Here is a 22,850-nt window from a genome sequence, read left to right on the forward strand (position 1 = left end):
CGTAAGCCTCTCAATACACTTTATGCGCCTGACAATAAAAACAAGTGCTCTGTGTGTATACTCACATACATATACATTTACATATAGCGCTGAACTGTTAAAAAGGAAATGAGTAAGTCCCTCCTTCCAAATAACGAGCATAATAACTCCATGGCATGAATTAGACACATTTAATAATCTGCATATTTGTCTGTTGATACATCTCTCATGTTTATAAAAATATATTTGCTGGCACAGATGCAGCGTAACTTCTTGAAAATTCTGTTTTAACTATGCAAATATACAAATAGAGAAAATATATATATCCTAGCGAATGTCACATTGCACAATATTTGTAAAGTTTCTCATAAATTATGGCAGTTCATTCATCATCAGGCTGGTAGTGCCACCTTTGCACCTCATCTTCAGTAATTGAAAGCAAGCTGCCTTCATATCAAAAGTCCAAAAATAAAAGCTTTGGAAAAAATAATAATCTAAAGTTACTTCTTTTTAATTTCAAGATCCACAGAATTCTTGTTTTACAGTTTAATGCTACAGATAGAAATAAATTGGCTGATTGCTTTTAGCTGTCCTTACTTTGACCACAGAACTCTGGAAATGTTAGTCCAAGGGTGCAGAGATTCTGTTGTGGGAGCCTTCACAGCAACACAGAACTACAATTTCCAATGTTCTGGGGAGGGAAGTATCAAAGGAAGTATCAAAGGAGATCTTCCATGTCACATTCAGTTTGGCTCATAGACAGAGTGGAACTACTGTATAGGCCAGTTACCCGGTAGTCTTATGTATGGGAGAAACTTGAAATGCTAGAATAACAACCAGAAGGGGATTCTCAGCAACAATTTATATTCTGCCATATGAGTTTCATCGTATGTGTAGACTGTATAAATACGGTTGTCAGGAATAAGAAAAGGGTTTACAGAAACCATTATGCATTGTGTAAAAAATAAAAGTAATTAACACTGTACAGTCTAATAATTGCTTCATAATTCAGTTTCATGTAGGAAAAAGATAGAGCACATACATTTTTGTTATGTCATGTATAATAAATGGACATGTGTTAATCTCACTGCATTTGTGGCAAAATAAACACATATGGACTAGATCTAGAGTTGCCTAGAGCAGAACTAACAGACCAAAGGGGGAGGTGATTTTTTTGCCAGTTCTCCTTTTCCTCTGCAGCCCAAATCGCCACCTGTATGTCAGAAGGTCCCACAATTTTTTAATGTTACCATTATATCCTACCTTTCCTCAAAGGTGCTCATGTTTCTTCTAGGTCAGAAACAGTGACTGGTTCAAGGGCAACCAGGTAGGGTCATGGCTAAGTGGAGATTTGATCCCTGGTTTTCCTAGGTCCTAGTCCAACACTCTAGCGGGCACAGGAGGCTGCTGTGGGAAGGGGGAATTGGTGAAATCTGTTTCCATTTCTTTCTGCCAATGGGCATTTCCTATGAATGAGTTGTACTCACTGGAAGTTAGCAACCACGCCATTGTATTCCCCACCCCCTTTCGCTTTGTTGTTTCTTGGTGTTCTTTAGTATGATCTAGGGAGAAGCTTTGCCACATGAAAAATTAAAATAGACCAAACCATTCTGCACCAGCATCTTGGCATTGTATAGACTCCAAACTAATGCATGTTTTTCATACCCCCAGAATCCTTAGGGCAAGTTAGTCAGCCTATCAAACTTAGCCTTTCTTTAGCAAACATGAACTTCATTCATGCTAACTTTTCATGCACATAATATATACTATACCAAATCTGAATATGGCAATATTTACCCATTGTCATGACATTACTTTTAGTTCAGTATTCTCCTTTTCAGTGCCAGGAATCTCGGTCTGTAGGCTCAGTGGATACAGACAAGACATACTAGATCTGATCCAGTAGATTACTGTGAGGAGGACTAGCTACCATGGAACACAAACCACATGAGTTATAGTTTAAAATGCAGTCAAAAGTCCTGCTGATCATTTTCTACTCATGCAGTTATTTATGTTGAAGAACATCTTTTTTTGGTTTGCCTCATTATGTCACGCTGTTCGGTGGTTGCGAAGAAATGTTTCTTTTGAAGGAGTGACTTCCACAGGCTTCCAAACTATCACTCCCATCCCTTATGATGATCTCTTGCTTTGCCTTAAATGTTAATGGTATAAAACCTTCACCATCTGCAGTAAGAACAATCCAAAAAGAACCTAGAGGAAAAGGAAAGGAAAGCATCAGTGCGTATATATGTATAATCATAATTATGTCGGGAATGCAAATTGCCTACGTAAATGTTAGCATTCACCCTAAATTCATGCTTTGTTCATGTCTTTTTCATAGGTTCTTCTTCCTACGGTGTTGCAAAGCTTAATGGGTTACCACACTGATGTAGGTTTTGAATCAAGATGAACAAGCCATTTATCAATAATTTTGTTTTCTTTTTGGTATTTTCATTTGGTTCCACTAGCTCTGGCATGGTAATGGGGAAGGGGGAAGGAGAAGGAACAACTAAACCTCATAATTGGAAAATGTGTACACCAAGGGACTGGGGGAAACTGACAATAAAGCACCAGTTTTTTTATTTACCATGATTTCAACTCACATATCAAGACTTTTATAGGATTAACTAAAGATTTTAACATTCAAGGATGATTTCCTAGTGAAAATATTGAACATGTATAGTTTACTCTCTTTGTATGAAGAATTTGTGTGTGCACGCGGGGCTTGAACTCATAAGTTTGTTCAAAGGTTCCTTGTACATTTTCTCAAGTTAAACTCTCAGAAACCTCTTTGGCATGTGAATTTTTTTTCTCATGCAGGAACATGCAAGTGAAATCAAGTTGTGTTTAGAGAAACTTCTGCATGTGAAATCATAATTATGTACAGGTAATTCAAGAACAAACTTTGGCTGCCACCTGTGGTTTGTTTGGAGATAAATAAACTATGAGTGCTGCTTTGCATGTAATGCTAGGGCATTGCTGTTATTTTTGTTCTGGCTTTGCAAAGGGAGAACCTGAGTGGGCAAAAATTGAAGTGTTTGCACCAGCACATTGTCACGGTAATAAGGGCTCATATACACTTTGCTTGTCCCACTCCTAAAAAGCACGGGCCAGAGAAGTTTTCTGCTTGTCCTGTGCTTTCTGTGCACGGCTTTCCATTTGCCTCACTGCTTTCCCCGGGAAAACCCACTCTTTACCGCTGAATCAGAGCAAATGTCAATCCATGGAAAACCCTATTGACATTTGCTCTGATTCAGTTGTAGAGAGTGGGTTTCCCAGGGGAATGTGGCAGGACAAGCAGAAGTGTGGATGAGCCCTAAGACATTGTTTGTTTCAGATCATGGCTTTCCATAACGGGCAAACCAAGCCAATTGATCTGCTATATTCATTGGTCAAATCTATCCAATTCACAGTTCAAGATAAATTCTTAATTTAAAACAAAGGAGCTCAGACAGTTGTGTTTTAGAAATCATGTCCTCCCGTCGATTTATAGAAGAGTTTTTGTGAAGTTAAAGGAAATTATTTTATTTGATCAACATTAGTATATGATTTATTCGATTTAGGCTATGATTTAGACATTTATTAGTAGGTTTTTAATTTGTACACTTTGTACAATAGGTACGTTTTATTTTGTTTATATCATTTATATAATTTGTTTGTATTTTATTTGAATATTTTTGATTTGAATCTCAACAAAGGTTATTTTTCAAAAAAATTTTTTTTAAAGAAATCATGTCCTCCTTAAAAGAGGGCACGTGTTGCAGTAAGATCTAGAGACTGACCTCCTGTGTTATGGGTGGGTAAGAATGGTCAGCCACAACACCAGATTGGTAGGTCCCTCAATGTTGGGTTCAATCTGGCCAATGGGGCACAGAACAAACGGATCGAGAGACCTATAAATACGGTATACCCATGCATGTGACCCAGAGCTTCCTCTTTTGGCTCGTGTATTCAGAATACCCGCCCACCTCTCCCTACTTGTAGGGCATTTTGCGATTGACCTTGCTATGCCCTCATGTGTCGTCTGTCGTTGGGACAGGGGCACAGCAGGAATTTTCCCCACTTGGCTGATTGGCTGGTGCCATTTGGGTTTCGCCTGCCGCGTACCAAATCGTCACAACTTGTAAGGTTGTGGATAGGCATTGGTTCAGGTGATAGGGATGGGAGAACGCTCTCGCCATCCCTATGTGAAGGGTATTCTGTTAAAGGAATCCAGGGACTCAAATGGTTTGGTCAACCCCTGAGAAGGGGTTGTGCCCATGCCTGAATCCAGGGGGACATCTGGGTGGCGGACATAGTCTGTTCCCCGCTTTTCGCCTATCCAGGTGTTCACCCTTGGCTGACCTATGCTGGTGCCCTGGGTCAGCGCTACCTGCAAGGGTGCAGGAAGCTAGTCAAACCAGAGCCTATGCAACCACTCACTTTCTGTAATCAATAAAGTTGTGGCCTAAATTATGCCAAAAACCAAAACTAAAATTTGAGTCAAGTGTGAGTTTATTTAGGGGGGAGGTCTCTGGATCTGAACACGCAACTGCATTAGCTTTAATTTCTACCAAGAGCAGGTGTGTGTGTGTGTGTGTGTGTTTTAATGTGCATGCCTATAATCAGAATAGCTACCTTTTATAGATGATGGTATCTTGTACCCAATAAGGTTTGGTGGGAAATAATAAACTGTGAACTCCAGTTGCTTTCTAGAAATTTAAACCAAAACAAATGTGTTGTTTCATTATAATACTATATTTGAAAGTACAGAAAGTTCTTTTTATTAAATCTATTAATTAAACACCTACACATGCTGCTTTGCTGTTTCGTGTTGTCTGTCGCGTCATAAGAAGATTACTGTTACCAAGCATGAACTTTTAATCTTTTGCAGTTAATGCTTTCTTTCTAATTCTGGACAGACTTTTGATTCTATAAACTACCCTGTGCTTGGGTGTGTGTGTGTGTGTCATGTAAACCTACGCAATTACATCGCTAACCTTATATGTAAAACACCGGGGGGGGGTTACTTCCAAAATAGTTTATTTAACACTCTGCATTGGGTACAGATTAAATGTTATTATGCCTGCAATGCACTCAACGTACTTGAGAGTAAACCATGTTTTTCTAAACTTACTAGAGAAAATCTAAGGCTGCAATCCTATATACCTTTTCTTGGGAGTAAGTCCTATTGCAGCTGGCTTCTGAGTAGGCATGTAAAGAATTCTTTTAGCAGGGAGAAAGCATTTAACAAATCTAGATTGTAAATTGAAGTACTGTATATCTGGACAGACGAGGATATGACTGAAAGATTAAAAAGCTTTAGTAATTTCTAAACATGGTTGGCCTAATAAGAATATAATATCAATAATAAATTTTTATTTCAGAGTAGAACTAAAGAGTTAGATTTATAAGTTGTCCGAGTTGGACAACTGTGGCTTTTACCAGTTTTTGCCCAGTTTGGAGCAATTCCGCTCCTCCAGCAACCCTGCCACTCTTGTTCCACATTGTTAAGAACAGCCCTTCTCCTTCAGAGAGGTTTGTTGTGGGGTACAGGAGGTAGCATGAAGGAGTATGGAATGGAAAACCTAAAGAAAGTTGAATGAAAGTTAATCTTAATATCTAATCTAAGCCGTAGTATATGAAAGGATGGGTGATTAAATTAAATTAAAAAGGGGGAAAGAACAGTTTGCCTTAATGAATTAAAATTTTAGTCAAAAAACTATACATTCAAAATAATATGATCAACTTCACATTGTGTTTTGTATGGGACTGGGGCAGTGTTTCCTAAAGATACAGTGGTACCTTGACTTCTGAAGGTTTCGACTTCTGAAGTCTGTTAACCCAGAAGTATTTTGGGCGCACGCGGTCTGCACATGCGCAGAAGCGGGGGGCGTGGTCTGCGCATGCGCAAAATGGATGCTTCGACTTCCGAAGGTTTCGACTTCCGAAGAGCGCCGCGGAACGGATCGCCTTTGTAAGTCGAGGTACCACTGTATACATTTTTTCTTAAAGTTGGACTCTCACTTGCATTCAAAAAGCAAAGCTTTGAAAATACTCAAAAGTTACCTAATCTTAAAAGAGTCTGCCCCTGTGTTTCCCTTCAAATTATTGTTAATAATAATAATACCTCTATACTGCCCATTGAGGATTGCAGAGTGGTTTGTGATATAAAAACACAAAAATACATAACATAGTAACAAACAAAACAAAAAAACCACACAGTTTAAAAGACCACATAGATGGTATAATTAGCCAAATGCCTGAGAGAATGTTTTTGTCCAATGCCTATTACTATTGTAAGCATGCTGCTTCGTGACTTCATTGGAGGTAAGCCAAGAGCAACTACTCATTCCAAACCAGAATGGGCAGGCTCTTCTGAGAGTGGGTAATTTTACTGTATCTCTTGAGTATAGTAAGTAAGTAAGTAAATAAATATATGATTGAATGAATGAATGAATGAATGAATGAATGAATGATGTAGCAAAAACTAGTGGTGTTAACCCCTTCCAAATACGCTACCATTTAGTTACACTTTCTCCTCTCTTTGTCTATTCTCTCTTGGAGGTTATCATGGGTTATCCAGGATTTATTTTAGGGGAGGGGGCAGGGCCAAGTTATCTGAGATGCAGTTGGTCAGTCAAGTATTCTTATTTATTTACTTGATTGGGAAGCAGCTGCCCCCCCCCCCCCAGGCTATGCTCATGGGTTTATCCACACCTCCACTGCCCCACCTCTTTCCTGATCTTTAGTGCTGATTTGGAACAAACAGCTATGGTATCAATTTATTTGTGGAATTCCATTTATTCCAATTTAACGCTAAACAGTGGGTTTTCTGGCGGAAAGTGGTGGTGCAAAGGCAAAACCGCTTGGAACTGTGCTAGAAAACAAAGGGAAAGTAGAAAACCGCTCAGACCCATTCTAGATATGGAACAACAAAAGTGTGGACAATCCTTGTGTCCTCAATGTATTGTGTACTGTATATATTTACAGTATATGATAAAGCTACTTGCAGAAAACATTATAGGCTGAAAATGGCTGAGCTGCTGCTGAAGTTGTTAAATCATTGAATACATAGAGGCATGAACAAAGAAGCCATGTATAAAGATTTTTTCTTTCCTGACTGCTCCCTACCTTCACAAGTAAATCAAAGGTGGGAGTTTGGAAGATTATGTTGGTGAGCTCCTTCTGTTCTCGGCGTAGATTAAACTAATCCAGAGCATAACAATTTGATATACCTGTTTTAAGTATCACTGAGTATATGGTGTCTCTATCTGATAGAGAAAGGCATTAAATTGTCAGCAAACCTGTTAGGAAATCTTTCCTATGAGTTTTGTTTTTCCACTTATTTAATTCAGTAAGCAAAGGCAGCAACCAGGCTGCTTTGGTTGTGGGATTGCTGAGCAATCATGCTAAATATTTAACTTCCCCATTTATGCTACATGACATTAGACCCAGGTGAGCATTAGTAGCTTGATTGGGGTGCTCTGCTACAAGAAGGGGAGCCTACTAATATGTAGCATATCTCTAGATATAGTCAACTAATATATGACTAAGGGCAGGCATTGAGACAAAACAAGAAGGTCTCTATCAATGGTTGAAACAATATTCTGCTGAAAGAACATGAGGATTAAACTGGTCATCTATTGTAGATACAGGTCATGTACCTGTGAACCAACTGAGTAGGGCTTGATCAGTGTCAGGCAAGTGTTGAGATGCACTCAGGAGAATAAGCTTGCCAGGAAAGGGTTCAGGAATAGAACTCAGTTAAACTCCCATCACATCGGAGGATGTACCGTATTTTTCCGTGTATAACACGAGCTTTTTTGACCCAAAAATGAGGTTCAAAATTTAGGCTCGTCTTATACATGGGTAGTGCTGGGGACGGACGGACACATGAATGGTTTTTTGGTGCGAGCCCAAGATTGTGAGCGGTGATTGGCCACTTGATTGGTGGGTGGGTGGAGATGCCGAAAATTGCTCACCCGTGTGAACGAAGTACGAGCCCGAGATTGTAAGCGGCAATTGTAAGCGATGTGAGCGGTTGTGTGCTGCGTTCCGGCGGGTGAGTGATTTTTCGCATTCCCCCCAAATAATCCTCCCCAAAAGCTCATTCCCCTTATTTTCTAAATTTTGAGGCCCCCAAAATGGGGGAGTCTTATAGATGGAAAAAATGGTATATGTAAACAATCCCTTAATAGCACAATTTATGTTCCCCCCAAAGTACTACCTATTATAATAAACACTTGCATTTTTTAAAAGAGAGAGAGAGTGGCTGGGGCAACCCAGCCAAATGGGTGGGGTATAAAAATAAAATTATTATTATTATAGTAATAGAGAACTTACCGTGTTTCATTTCAACAATAGGCAGATCAAAAAGCCGTTGGACTAATTTCAGATGTACCTTTCCATCACAGAGGAGAACAGTTCTTGTTTCTTCAGCTATAGCTCCATTTGAAAAATGCTTCTTCAGGCACATAAATATATAGGGATAAACATCTTGTTAGAATACTGGTCACATTTACATTAATTATTGTTAATTAGCCCTATGAATCAGCAATTTTCATGAATTCTGCTTTCCATATTTTCACATGCCCAAAAGTAGGGGGTGGGGACAGCACAAAAACAACTTGTTTATAAAATACTTTTTTAAAAAAATAAAAATGAAAGGTTCAGGATTTCCCAAAGTATGGGGCTACAACCCTGCTAGAATCACTCAAATGTTGTTGTGAGTCTCTGAATGCTGCTGGCTCAGTCATCTCAGGCTAGAGATGGTGACTTCAAGAGCATGTGTGTAAATGTAGTGATGTTCTGGACCAGTAGTGTGGAAGTGGGCCCAGGATTGTGAAGCAACATGAAGGTGTAGGAACTGGGCAAATGGAAAAGAATAGTGAGGACTGAGCAGGCATACCTGGTAATGCTTAATGGGAGAGTTCAGGTGAACTTAGGAGGGGCCATTATGTTGTGTGGGTTTTTTCCTTTCAAAATTTGGATATGTGTGCTGAGTGAAATGCCCTATTGCATGACTTGTGCTCTTGAAAGAATGTTAGATACACAAATATATTGCTTGAAATCTGCCACTGTTGGTGCCGGAAGCATGCTTTCTACCCACTGTAAGATGCTCTACCAGGCAGAAGAAAAGTAGAAGACAGTAGCTCCCAAAGACAGTTACATAGAACGAACAGTGTCCTTATATAACTAGGCCCTACTATAGGGTGGCAATGACCAGGGCCAGAATAATCCTGGTCAGGCCATGCAGGCCCTAAGAGCAAGAGGAACTCCATTTTGTATATTCAATTCTAAATCTCTCTGCCTCTGATAGAAAGCAAACAGGCACAGCATGTTTGCACATCTAATGCAAAGATCTAACCACACACAGCACTTCTAAGAAATTCTAGCTAAACCACATTTTGTTCCTTTGTTCCATCCTGTCTAGCATAAACCACAAGAGCACATCCTGTAGAAGCTTTGTAATTTACATGGGGGTAGGGAAGTTTTGTTATAAAAGCACTCTGTGTATGCCCATGGGTTGGGCAGAATGAGAAACTCATTCTCACTGCCACCATTTATTGCAATAAATGTTTTAATAAATCTGTTTTATAATATGTACAACTGCCTGAGATTTCGTCTGGTCAATTTGGGAAGCCAATCATCCATATTACATTTCTGGTGTCCTTACACTACTTCATGCAAAAAAAAAAAAAAGCTTGACTCTCATGCAGGGACTGCAGAGAAACTACTTTAACTTATTGCTCACCAGCAGAGGCACTCCTCCAATCTCTGGTCCATGTGATTACAGACTACTGTATTCTGAAACTGCTAGGCAGAGTGGGCATCAACACATAGCATGGTGGGAGAAATGTCCAGTGCCCATCAAGACTGATACCCTTTTTAATGCTTTCTTAATTCATCCCTGTTTTGGTGGTGGCACTCAGCGGAGCAGAGAAGCGCCACTCTATTTCCTCGGTATGTCTCTGGGCCTCAATGTAAAGACCCTAGTTCATTCACAGGTAATAGAGATAGCAACTGCTGCCACCATTTCATATGAGATTTATCTGCTCTGTTGAGTGTCCCACCCATCCCTGCCAACGACCCCACCCAGGCTGATAAGCTTATGGGGTGCAGGTTGTGAGGGTGGATGATAGGACTCAGCCTAATGCTCAGCAGAACAGAGAAGTGTCAAGCAAAATTGCTGCAGCAGTTGCCACTATCTTCATTTCTGTGGGCTGCTATTTGCTACCCAAAGTCGACCCCTGTCTTCACATGCAGGGGAAGTCCTTAACTCACTGAGGGTTGGAGACCCATTGGCTACCCTCACCTGGTTTAGACAGGCAAAGTAATTTCTGCGGCGTTGCCACTGTTGCATACTGACAGCTTCTAGGAGCCACAGGTGAGAACTGAGTGCAGGGGGGATAAACTACCTCAGAAGTAAGGTAAAGGTAAAGGGACCCCTGACCATTAGGTCCAGTCGTGACCGACTCTGGGGTTGTGCGCTCATCTCGCATTATTGGCCGAGGGAGCCGGCGTATAGCTGGCAAACCAGAGCAGCACATGGAAACGCCGTTTACCTTCCCGCTGTAGCGGTTCCTATTTATCTACTTGCATTTTGACGTGCTTTCGAACTGCTAGGTTGGCAGGAGCTGGGACCAAGCAATGGGAGCTCACCCCGTCACAGGGATTCAAACTGCCGACCTTCTGATCAGCAAGCCCTAGGCTCAGTGGTTTAACCCACAGCGCCACCTGGGTCCCTGGGGGGATAAACTACCTCAGAAGTAGCATGACCTATTTCCCACCAGAAGTACTTCCCCTTTCCTAACACCCTACACATTCCTGCTTGGAAATAAAGAGAATGGTTATGTTATTAAATCTTCCACCCCTTTCTTTACTCAATTTGGCTTCAGCATTAAATACACAAGGTAGTCCCCAGTCAACATGCTACGATTCTCAGTAAACGTGCTGAGGATCACAATTCACTCCATTACTTCCTAACCAATCCAGGGCTCATCCTATCCCCTCACCACTAAGTAATTGGTATTTGTTTGCAACACTTCTCAATTTAGCACCACCTGTAAATCACATCAACATCCTATTTAGTCCTCCACATATTAAACAAGAAATAAAATGCAAGTGTCACAGGCATTTTAATGGGAAAATAATCAGGACCATCAAAATAATACAGATCTCATTCTACTGTGGTTCTGCAAAGTTTCCAGTCTGATACTGAAAACTTATACTAAGATTCTCTTTCAGCAGACTCACAGCTGCATCTTCTGTTTCTGTTTTTAGTAATCTGTTCCTCATCTTAATTAACCTTCAGTACAAATAAATGTCTCCTAATCTCCTTTAGTGCACAGGTGCTGGTTTCTACTCAGGTTCACTTGCTCTGTCAGTGTCTTACGGTAGATAGTTTTGCTGCATCAGTGGACACCTACGCGTAAAATCCTATAAGCACCCTCCTCTTAAGTGCATTTTCTTTCAGTTAAGGGCAATTTTTATATTTGTGTTTTCTGATATACAGCATACAACATCACAGTGGTCTGGTTGTCACAAACAGCAGGAAAATGTGGTAAATCTGTCTGGTTTATACTACTTCATAAGCAGGTAGGGTCTCCTTTGTTGAATGCTCCTTTGTACAAAAAATATTGTGTACATAGAAAAAAAACAGAGATCAAAAGCCTATCCTTCATTGCATGCTAGTTTTTCATGTGGGAATATGCCATTATGCCCTTACCAAGAGCTTCACCACCTTGTCAGAAGCTGGCTTTATGCTTCTGCAAACAGAATCCAAATCTTTTCTAGTAGTTCAGACTGAAACCTTAACCACACACTATACATTCTGAATAGAAATATTGTAAAGGAAAGGGGAGGTAGGCACCATGAAGGGTTGAAGAGTTTACTTTCTGTGAGGGGATGTGACAAGTAATAACCATTACATTGGCACAGTTTCTCATTTTTTTCTTACGTGATGGGCTGTGCATTTATAGACGAGGAAAGCTTGGGCTTTCTTACCGGTAACATGCAAAATGTTGTATAAGTTATCAAAAGGAACTGATTAAAAGAGGTTGGTTGTTATTTGCAAAAGGGGTGCCTGAATTTTGATTTTCCTCTTCTGTCCCCTGTCCCTTTCCCCTAGGGTTGCCATGTTTCAAAAAGTAAAAACCAGGACACCCTGAAAGTTGTTGAGTGGTTGTTGTTTTTAGAAAGACCCCAAAATCCTTGAGGATTTTTTTAAAAGAAAACCCATGATTTTTCAATTGATTGGCCTAAGATCCAGGACAAAGCTCCGCCTTTCGGAAATTCCCTGGGACCTTAATGCCGCCTTTGAAATCCCAGTAATGTCTGGGAAAATCCGGACGTATGGCAGCCCTACTTTCCATTTGTGTGTCAGCTTTCCCCTCTCCCCCAACCCTGTGGGTAGGGACTGTCTTGTTTTTGTTGTATGTAAGCTGCTCTGGGAGACTTTGTGGACAAAGAGCACAAATGCTCTAAATAAATAAATAAATAAATAAATAAATAAATAAATAAATAAATAAATAACCTTTGTTGGTGCAAATGCTGTTGACAGCGGGATCATGTATGGCTGCCCCAATAGCATCAGAAGCACAAGCCACCAAGAATGAACAATCAAAGGATATCTTGATATACCACCAGCACAACCACCCAGTTTTCTTACTTATGATAGTACACTTTTTTCTTACTTACTTATGTTTTCTTACTTATGATAGTACACTTTTTTCTTACTTACTTATTTCATAAAATTTATACACTGCTTGGCTGTAAAAAAAAAAAACCTCAAAGCAGTTTATAAAAAGAATAAAACAATAAAATTATCAGTAAACACAGTTAGAGGCAACTATTTAAAACATTAAAGAAATTCAGATCAGCGACAAACTGAAAACAGATAAAAATAGAAATCAACATTCTACATATCTGGGTAGGCTAGTCTAAACAAAAATGTTCTTAGCAGTGACCAAAAAGAGTACAGTACAGTGATAGCATCTCCTGGTGTCAACATGGATGGAAATGCCAAAGTGTCAGTGCTGCAACACTAAAAGGTTGATCTTACAAATGTGGAATGGGTATTATGTGTGGCACCTGTAACAGTGCAAGTTTTGGAGGCCATTTGGCCTCAGCTAAATTTCTCCTCCTCCTCCTCACTTCCTTTTTATATCAACATAACAAGAGTAAAAGTAACCACTTTGGAGTTTACTTGCTAAAAAAAGTATGCCATTTCTATCCTATCCTATGCAATTTTATCCTTGTTTTTATTAAAATATTTTCATACCACCTTTCTTTCAAAAGAAAATACCATGGTGGTGTACAATATCAATATTAAGCAATTCAACCAAACCACATTAAACAAAATGCAATGTGCAGATACAGTAGACAAGACTATAACTGGTCAGAAAATGCTTGGCAAATAAATATAATCGAAGTCGTAGCATGGGGGGGACAGGCAGCAGGGGTCGTTGGCCCAGGCAGCACAACTGGGCTGCAGAAGTCTTGAAGGTGCCATGAGACTGGGAGGGAGGTGATTCCCTTTTCTGGTCTGGTAATGCGCAGTGTCTGCAGCATGTCCCTGGGTGGCTGTATGGGCTGTATGTGAGAGCAGGCAGCTGGTCAGGCCTTCCTCTGATGGGGTGGAGCACCCTCTTGCTTCCTGCCCCTTTCGGTGCCTTGACAGCTCACCACATGTTTCTTGTACCATGACTGGTGCCACCACTATGTGTGTCAGGTCTCAGCTGCGCTGGGCAGCCCCCTCGGCTCCCTCCTGCCCTGGGTCAAATCTACCCCCTGTAACATTCTTTAAAGATCTCTTCTGCTTCTCTCTACTTGTTTAGCTTCAAAGACAAGGCACTCCCTCATTTGCAAAAGTTAGCAAGCTATTAACACCACACACATAAATCACAGTAATGAGGATCTTTACCAAACAGAACACTATTATCCCCTGAATAGAGTCTAGTTGAATGATTAATCAGGTTAACAGCTAGAGAGGAAGGAACTTTTATAGAACATCATAGTATTAGTAACCAGGACCTTCAAAGAATTAGTAACCAGGACTTTCATCTCAATAAGAAGTCTGTGCTTCTAATTTCTAAATACACAGTACTGTTTTTCATTCAGAATTTCTATTTGTGGGTGCTCAGCCTCATCAGAACGTTATTAGAATGTGCCCTTTCTTCACCCCATCCTCTTGGGCTTTAATGCCTCCAAGCATTAATCCCCTGTTTTGACTACTGCATTTCCACTTCTTAACAGGCTTTTTAAATCTTGCTTTCAAAACTGTCTGACTAGTCTATCACACTATAAAGCTGAGCCATATCGCCCTCATCTTTCATCAGTTTTCATGACTCCTTTTATGTTTTCAATCTAGTTCAAAATTGCCTTCCCGATTATAAGAATGGTTTGTGGATTTATTAAAGATGACCTCTGCGATGATTCACCTGCTCCTTGGATCAGTTTATTGACTTCTCCAGTCTCTCCTTCCTCTCTGTCCTCTACTGTCTCACTGTTTATCACCAGTTTGCCTCTTATCTTTCTCAACTTTATTGTATACATTTAACACACTTCCCTAAATTTACCTTCCTATTCTGTTTCATTTACTGTTGATGGAACCAATTATCACTTTGCCAGCAAAAAGAGGGTTCGATGCTGTACATGAAATGTCTTCAGCTCCTCTGTGTCTCTTAAATAAGACATTGTAATAGCTGTTTATACCAAATATCTTCTTCCTTAGATACGTGCATTATTACAATAACTTCCCTCAGTTGCTCATGGCACACACACTTATTGCCAACTCTGTCGACTTTGTCCAAACAACTGTTTTTTCTTCTTCTAAATTAATTCATCACACACAACGATTTTTGTTTATTTCCCTAACAAAAGCCTTGCACTGTACAAGACACAGTAAAGCATGAAATGAGGGTGCACCAGCAAGGGTGGTTACGCACCCCTCTGCTATAGATCACCCCCTCCTGTGCCTCGATCCATTACAAGGAAGAAGCAGTAATTAGGCTAACGTGTAGTCTGAATTGTGTGCTTGCACTTTTTGCTTGTACCTCTGTGCTTATTGTTGTGTTTAGCATGTGTTGTTTGCACCAGTGCTTCTCAAGCTATTTGATGTTGTGGACCAGCAATCCCCACCCCCCACTCCACCCCAATGTACCAGGGATCGGTACCATATCTGTGGTGTATTCACCAGGGACCAGCAGCCAACAGCTTGCGGACTGGTGCCGGTCCACGGACCACTACTTTGAGTAGCACTGGTTTGCACTACATTTTGTGTGCAGTTCTGATTCCCCACATCTTTTGGGAACGGCCACAGCTTAGCAACAGAGCACATGCTTTGCATGCATAAAGGTCTCAGATCTAGTACTGGAGCAGATTGCTTCACCTCTGATTCCCTCCCCTGGTTCTTTTGTATCATCTTATAATATTATACATGTCTATAATATACTTCAAACTAGTGCCAAACCACTATGCACCTCTGATGATGCAAGGATCACATAATAAGCTGTGTATGAAACTCTCACCTTCCATTTGCCAAATTTATTACTTTTATATATATTAATATTTCTAGTTGAAAAACACTGAGCCAAAGTACATAGCCAAATGTTGACTAGGTTGCTTCCTATGTTTCAGGCTTAGATACAAGGTGTGGGAGAGGACTATACTTCCATGTTAAGTGAACTGCACAATGAGAATAAAGATTTATATAGTGATTACACACATAGCTTCAACAACCCTTAACATTGCACGAACAAGGCAGGCCAGCCGATTTATCCTAGGATTGCAGATTGGGGAGGAGACTGCTAAGGTCCGTAGAGGATAGGAAACAAATTTTCACAAAATAATTAGCTATTTTCATCCAGATGCTTTGGTTAAAAGAATACGTTTGTAGAAACATTGCTTTATTTCTAAAGTAGACTGCAAAATGTTGTGAGTGGGAATTGCCCTCTGAGGGTATACAGGAGAGGAGATCCAGCCTCCATCACAATTGCCTAGTTTGTTGCATTCTCTGTTCTTGTGAGGTGCACAGCTTTCCCTGAAGCCTAGAAGAGCATAAGCTACTTAGATGGCAGCTCTCTTCAGCCCTTTTTTTCTGAAAATATCTGTTTCAAAATGAAACTTCAGGGTAACAGCAGGTCACCTTAGAGGTGAATGTCAAGCAGTAGAAATATGGTGAGGAGTTGTAATGAACCGTGCACAATGGGGATGGGTACTATTTGGAGGGTGGGAGAAACGCTGGATTTGTGAAAGAGTGCTTTCTTCCAGCTTCAGCTGGTATGCCAGCTACACATGTACCTAGACAGGGATAGCTTGCTACAGTGGTGCAGCCATTGGTAACCTTTAGAATGCAGTACAGTGGTACCTCGGTTTACGAACACAGTTGGTTCCAGAAGTCTGTACTTAACCTGAAGCGTACTTAACCTGAAGCGAACTTTCCCATTGAAAGTAATGGAAAGTGGATTAATCCGTTCCAGACGGGTCCGCGGAGTACTTAAACTGAAAATACTCAAACCGTGGCGTACTTAAACTGAGGTATGACTGTACTGTATAGCAATGCATGCTAGGTAGGGCTGCCCTTGAGTGTGGTTCAAAAATTGCATCTAGTACAGAATGATATGCCCTGGCTTTTGGCCAGTGCAGCTTCGTATCAGGTAGTCTTGGTGGCTTAGAAGCACCTTTTATCAGCTGCAGCCATTCCTGGACCAGGATAGCTTGACCACTATAGACCAGACACTGGTAACTTCAAGATTGGATTGCTGCAATACAATCTATGTGGGACTTCCCTTGTTGCTCCAGAAACCTGAGTTAGTGCAGAATGCTGAGGCACAATTACTGGTAAGGGTAAGATCCTGTCCTGTAGGGCAAATGGCATCTCTCTCTCTCTCTCTCTCTCTCTCTCTCTCTCTCTCTCTCTCTCTCTCTCTCTCTCTCTCTTTCAGTATTTTAACTGGGAAAACAGAAAATACATGTGTGTGGTTGTGTGCGTGCCTTAAAGAGTCCCAATCTGATTCAGGGGCCCTTGTGACTGCTATTAAAGGTAAAGGTAAAGGGACCCCTGACCATTAGGTCCAGTCGCGACCGACTCTGGGGTTGCTCGCTCATCTCGCATTATTGGCCGAGGGAACCGGCGTATAGCTTCCAGGTTATGTGGCCAGCATGACAAAGCCGCTTCTGGCAAACCAGAGCAGCACATGGAAATGCCGCTGTAGCGGTTCCTATTTATCTACTTGCATTTTGACGTGCTTTCGAACTGCTAGGTTGGCAGGAGCTGGGACCAAGCAATGGGCGCTCACCCCGTCATAGGGATTCGAACCGCCGACCTTCTGATCAGCAAGCCCTAGGCTCAGTGGTTTAACCCACAGCGCCACCTGGGTCCCTTGTGACTGCTATTAGAAGATCATATTTACAGATTTCCTATATAATATAAAGGTACACCTTAAATTAAGTGAAAGAAAATTGGACAGCAAGTGGACAAGTAATGTTTTTTAATGCACCCCTGCAGTAAACAAGCACAATCGTTGTCATCATTCTGCACAATATGTAAAATGACTCTTGAACGTTACATTGGGAGGTGAAGTAATGGTACAGAAGAGATGCCATATATGTTTTACATTTGCACCACTGCTTCTGCACGCAGGTCTACCCTAAGGGGTCAGCATAGTCAGAAGCAGTGCTATTTTTCTAGAAAAAGAGGTGCCTTGTTCTCTTATAATGGCAATGTCGCCCAACTGAGAGATGCCAGAACTGAGTTCTGGTGCGTTCTGGCCTGAAAAAAAAATTCTGGTCAGAAGAACTGATTGCTGAATGCCCTGACCCTGACAACTCATGCTTCTGACGCTAGTCACTCACCTGGGCCTTTGGGTTGGCCATTGCAGTGTGGTTAACATGGGGCAGAATTGGAGCCAAGAACTACCACCCCACCTACCTGCAAAGCATGCCCAAGAGTCCATCAAGGAGTGAGATGAATGGGTTAACAGGGTCAAGGTGGTCAGCAGTGGAAAACGGGGTTTTGCTGCATCAATGGGCACCTACCCAGCCCTTCCACAGCAACCCATCTTAGAAGCTGCACGTGGTAGTGGGCTCACTGAAGTCTAATGTCACGTGGGAACATGCTAGTCCATTTGGACTAACAGCATGCTCCTACTATATATATTGCTTTTAAGGGCCAAACTTGAAGGGATGTTAACTGCATGAAGGCAATTAACATATGCAACCACTGTAAAGCAGGCTTGGGACCATTAGTGGAAGAGAGCAGGAATTTAGCTCTTTCTCTCCCACAATATTGCTCCCCACAAAATTGCTGAACTGTGTCAGGCAGAATCAAGATTCTTGGCTGCTATTTACATACAAAAAAGTGCATGTCTGTTGCATTCATCATGGCCCCCCCATGAATGAGCATGCTCATAATTTGTCTTCATAAAAAAGCATTAAGTATTATTATCTGTATTGCAAGCTCCTGTATTACTGCCGTTCCCTTCATTTCATTTCAGCCATTGCTTCAGCCCTCCTCCTTGACTATCAGGCCCACCCCACAATTTATTTTGCTCGCATCCAACCCTTTCAGGAATCCCCACTAACAGCCTCGACGAGAGAGAGAGATTTTGTACAACTGTGTCAGAGAGAGAGAGGCGGTTCTTGTACAACCATGACTCCTAGAGATGCCCAAGGCCTCTCCTTTTTTTACCATCAGCAAAGCATTAATTTGTGTTAGACTACATCTATCTATTCATTTATTTATTTTGAAGTTACTTGAGCCAAAGGACAACTGACAACTCAGTGTGGGGAAAGCACATTAGAGATTACTGACATGAAAATCTGCATCAAGGAGCCATCGGTGCAGACCAGCCCTGTATATCTAGGTTCCTACTTATACCTATCTCAGGTGCAAGGCCAGGGGTGCCAACTTAAATAAAATATTGTGGGGGCCCAGGTAAGCCCCACTCTACATAATCACATGATGCAGTGTACACACACACACACACACCATTTGAATGGGAATGCCCATCAACTTTGTGGGGGTCTGGCCCCCTCAAAAAAGTTTTGTGGGTTTTTGGCTCCTATGTGCAAGGCTGAGCCTGGTCACTGGAAAACAGAGGCATAGTGGGGGGGATGGCCCCAGCTGCATAATTTTGTGGGGGCACAATAAGGCACCCCCATGACAGGTACAGAGCCCTACTCTTTGAGTAGCTTCTGCTTTCAAAGCCGCTGTGCTTAAAAGCTGGCAAAATGAATTTATCTAGGCCTGAATAATGCACCCCTGGAGTGGTTGTGTGGGTGGAGAGGGGTGGAATGGAAGAGGAGGAAGAGGAAGGCAACAGTAGTTGAAAAGTCAGCCCTGAGTTGGAAGGATTAATGGCAGCGAAAGCAGCAGCAACAGCTCCCAGAGCAAATATCTCATTTACACTCTGGGTGGGCTGTTTTAGATAAAATTAACTCACAGCAAAACAAAAAGTGTAAATGAATTCCACTGCTATACCTCTAATCAAAAAGCAGCCCCAAAACCCTCAGCACACCACAGTTTTCTGCCTGGGTCATCAGAATAAGAGAGTGGAGTCCAGCTTAATATCGTAGAGATTTCTTTAAAAATTGTATTGCTTCATAATAAATTTGTTAGGAAAAAACCAATAGCAACTCTACAAAAGTAGTTTCTTAGAAAACAGTGGAAGGAGGAAGATAGATATCTGCCTTGCTGACTACACTATATTTTATATATTCATGGAAGTTACTTTGAATTATTAAAGAAATACAAATAATGGTTTTTATGCTCCAGCTTGTTTAATGCAGCCCATCTAAATTATTGACTAAGCAACACGGAGGAAACTCTTTTGTTGCCATCAGTGTTGTCCTTTGTACCACAAAACACTACAACGTTGACTAGCAATCAAATTAATAATATAGTCGCAATTATTTCATGAAAAAGCAAGGGAAGAGAAAAGAATTGCTAGTGAGGAAAAAGGAACCTTGATCTATAGGTTTTGATTTTCTTAAATTGCTTCATTTTGTAATCAAATATTAATATCCCATATTTCCTGAATGCTTTTATGCTGTGAGACCCGTTATCCTTTGAAGCTTATATTTTCTTACCTACAGAAGTTGGTCTGATATCTTCTCTCTCTCAAAACATTCAAAGCATTTTAAAAGCCACATATAGAGCTGCCAGTTACCTCTTGTAGTAAAAACAAATGCCTTAAGATTTGGAAACAGATGACTTAGAACAAATGGACATATATAATACATCAATGACAATTAAGCTAAGCAGTATAGGAAGCACAGGTCTGGATTTTCTTGTGCAGAGTATCAGATATAACCATTGCTCCTAATAACTATCATTTCACCATTTAAATCAAGCACAGCATGAAGCTCATGTAAAACGTGCTAATTAAGCAAAATCCCCCAACCTGTAATGAAGTTTCTAAGAACTGTAATGAAGTCTCTAAGAACAAACTACTTTGGAGAATGGTATATAAATTACCTGGTAGGTGATGTGAACAAAAGGTGGTTCTTGAGAAGATGGGTAAGCTACAGATAGTCTCTTTCCATTTTTTGTGAAATCTACTAGTTCCAGAAGTCTCAACTGTAAGTCATTGAAGCTGCCACACAATTTTTCCAGATTCCTGGATATTTGACTGGCTCCTTTTTCATTAGCCAGGCTGCTGTTTTTAGGAGAATTCAAAGTTTCTTGCATCACTTTAGAAGAAACTGATCTATTGGAAAACTTGGTAGGTGTTCCAAGACCAAATAGGGCTACTGACCGATTAATTGGTTCTGCATCCAAAGTTTCCAGTGCAATGGATGGGTCACCTAAGACTCTTTTCTCATCAAAATCGCTCACACTAGATGATGAACTTTGCTCATAACTAGGACTCTTCACTTCTTCCAGCATTCGTCTCCTGCCACTAGGTGACTGAATAATCGTGCTGCCTGGGATTAAGAGCTCCCGCCCTACAATGTGATCCTCTGCAGCAAGATTCTCAAAATACTTTCTTTTCCCAGGAATGTTCACAGAGGACTCAAAACTGAATGGCAGGCTGTGGGCGGTATCAGATTTTGCTGATGGCTCTTCCTCAAATATTAATTCTTTGATCATCAGTCGGATGATATATCTATCAGAATTAGATGATGGGATAAGTGAGGGGTCAGTGAACTTCTGCTTCCCTATCAGAACTAGTAAGAGTTTCTCTGTCAAAAAGGACAGACCCTTGGGTCGTTCGCTTTTCTCTAGTTGGATTTGCTGAATGTTGGGCATGCAGGATGAGGTGACTGAGTAGACCAAAACAATGTTACAAGTGTTAGAAGCTATTGCCACAATCTGAGCTCTAAGGTCAAAAGCAATTATATCAGGGACCAAAATTCCTGGAATGCTGACTTTCCTGGTTGTGGTTACCTTTCCTTCAAAAGTCACTAAGATCAAGTGTGACGAATCTTGGCCAGTTCCTGAAGGGTAATCCTTTCTTCTCAAAGGAATGAGAGGACTGGGATCAGATCTCCGGTGATTTGAAAGGAGGTGGGTTAAATCAACTGGGCCCGAGGAAGATGAAGCCACTGAATCAACGGCTACTGATTTGTCCGAATCTATAGACTTTCTCCGCAGATCCATAGAGTATTCCTCATCCCCAAGCACCAGTGTAGACTGCGAAGTTAAAGAACCCGTTTCTGTTCCTACAGGCAATTCAAATGTAATGCCTGCATTTAAGCCACAAATCTTATCAAGGGGGAGTTCGGTAGCCACAGCAATTTGAAAATCCAAAGTGGCTTCAATAGCACAAATGTAGCTTCCAACGTCAAATATTGGGCAAAAGGAACAAGCGTTTAATGTTTTCTGGGCATCATCCCATATATAGGAGTGAAGAGCGCTGCCTATAGCAACGACTAAGCGATGGCCATCCTTAGTCCAGCAAGCACAGTGGATGAGACCACTGCTTTTGATATCTGCTTTAATCCTGGAGTTGTCTGAACGAACGGCATATAAAACAGAAGCATCCCTTTTGGTAAGGACAGACAAAACATCCCTCTTTGGGTGCCAGACACATCCCTGAGGAAGCAATTGGAACGGCTCGCCAATTTCACAGGTCTGAGAAACCAGCAGCTTATTCTTTTCCGAGGCAATGTGGCTCAGTTGCCAAACGCTGACATGCTTCTTATGCTGAACAGCTAGCAGAGCTGGCGTGTCAGCCGAGTAACACGGGCTCCAGTAAAGTCCATGGACGTGTTCAAACTGACCAATAACTGTTGAGTCGCCAAACCGCAGTTCTTTGTTGTGAAAGTGCAGGGCAGTCAGTGCGACCTGCTTGCCATCTGTCCATGCAATCCCATGTGCAGGGTGTATGGCCTGGTGCAAAGCATTAAGGCCTGTTCTCAGCAGCTTCGCTTTCCCCAGTTCCATGATTCAACCCTCCTTGCTAATGTGGTTGGCTCCAAAGTTGATTTTCCACAGGATTCATAAGAACAGCTTGACAAAGCAAATGCTCCTTGTCCAAAGACCGATTTCCCTATGACAATGCCCTTTCTTTCAAGCGTCTTCTGCGGTGTAGCTCTGCTGATGTATAGATCTACATCAAAGCTGGTCTAACCATACCCTTTTCTGGGGAGGTGCTCTCTCTCTCTGTGTGTGTCTCTCACAGACACATGTGACATCTAATACGGTTTAGCTAATTACTGCTTCTCTGAGATGACATGTTCTTGGAAGCCTATTTTTAACTCTTTAAAGGCTGGGCCTGTGTTTTAAAATAGCAGTTTAATACCTTCAGTGAATAACGGTCTCTTCACTGAATGGAGGAAAGCTCTTACGCACTGGCAAGCAATACAGCTGCAGCATGAAATAATGACCTGACACTTTTTCTTTCACAGCCCCTGAAGGGAACACCAAGAATATTTAATCACAT

At 41.3% G+C, this 22,850-nt stretch overlaps 1 protein-coding gene across 1 annotated transcript; it reads right to left on the reverse strand.

The window, feature by feature from the left end:
* Positions 1–155: 155 nt before the first annotated feature.
* On the reverse strand, positions 156–22,381 carry WDCP (WD repeat and coiled coil containing). The gene is made up of 3 exons (XM_035110704.3): positions 20,441–22,381; positions 8,305–8,425; positions 156–2,190 (listed from the first exon to the last, which is right to left on the reverse strand). Exons 1-3 carry the CDS (start codon positions 22,349–22,351, stop codon positions 2,024–2,026), a joined length of 2,199 nt encoding a protein of 732 aa, XP_034966595.1. The 5' UTR covers positions 22,352–22,381; the 3' UTR covers positions 156–2,023.
* Between the last annotated feature and the right edge of the window lie 469 nt (positions 22,382–22,850).

This window comes from Zootoca vivipara, chromosome 3 (genome assembly GCF_965207765.1).
Source record: "Zootoca vivipara chromosome 3, rZooViv2.hap1.1, whole genome shotgun sequence".
Classification (NCBI taxonomy): Eukaryota; Metazoa; Chordata; class Lepidosauria; order Squamata; family Lacertidae; genus Zootoca; species Zootoca vivipara.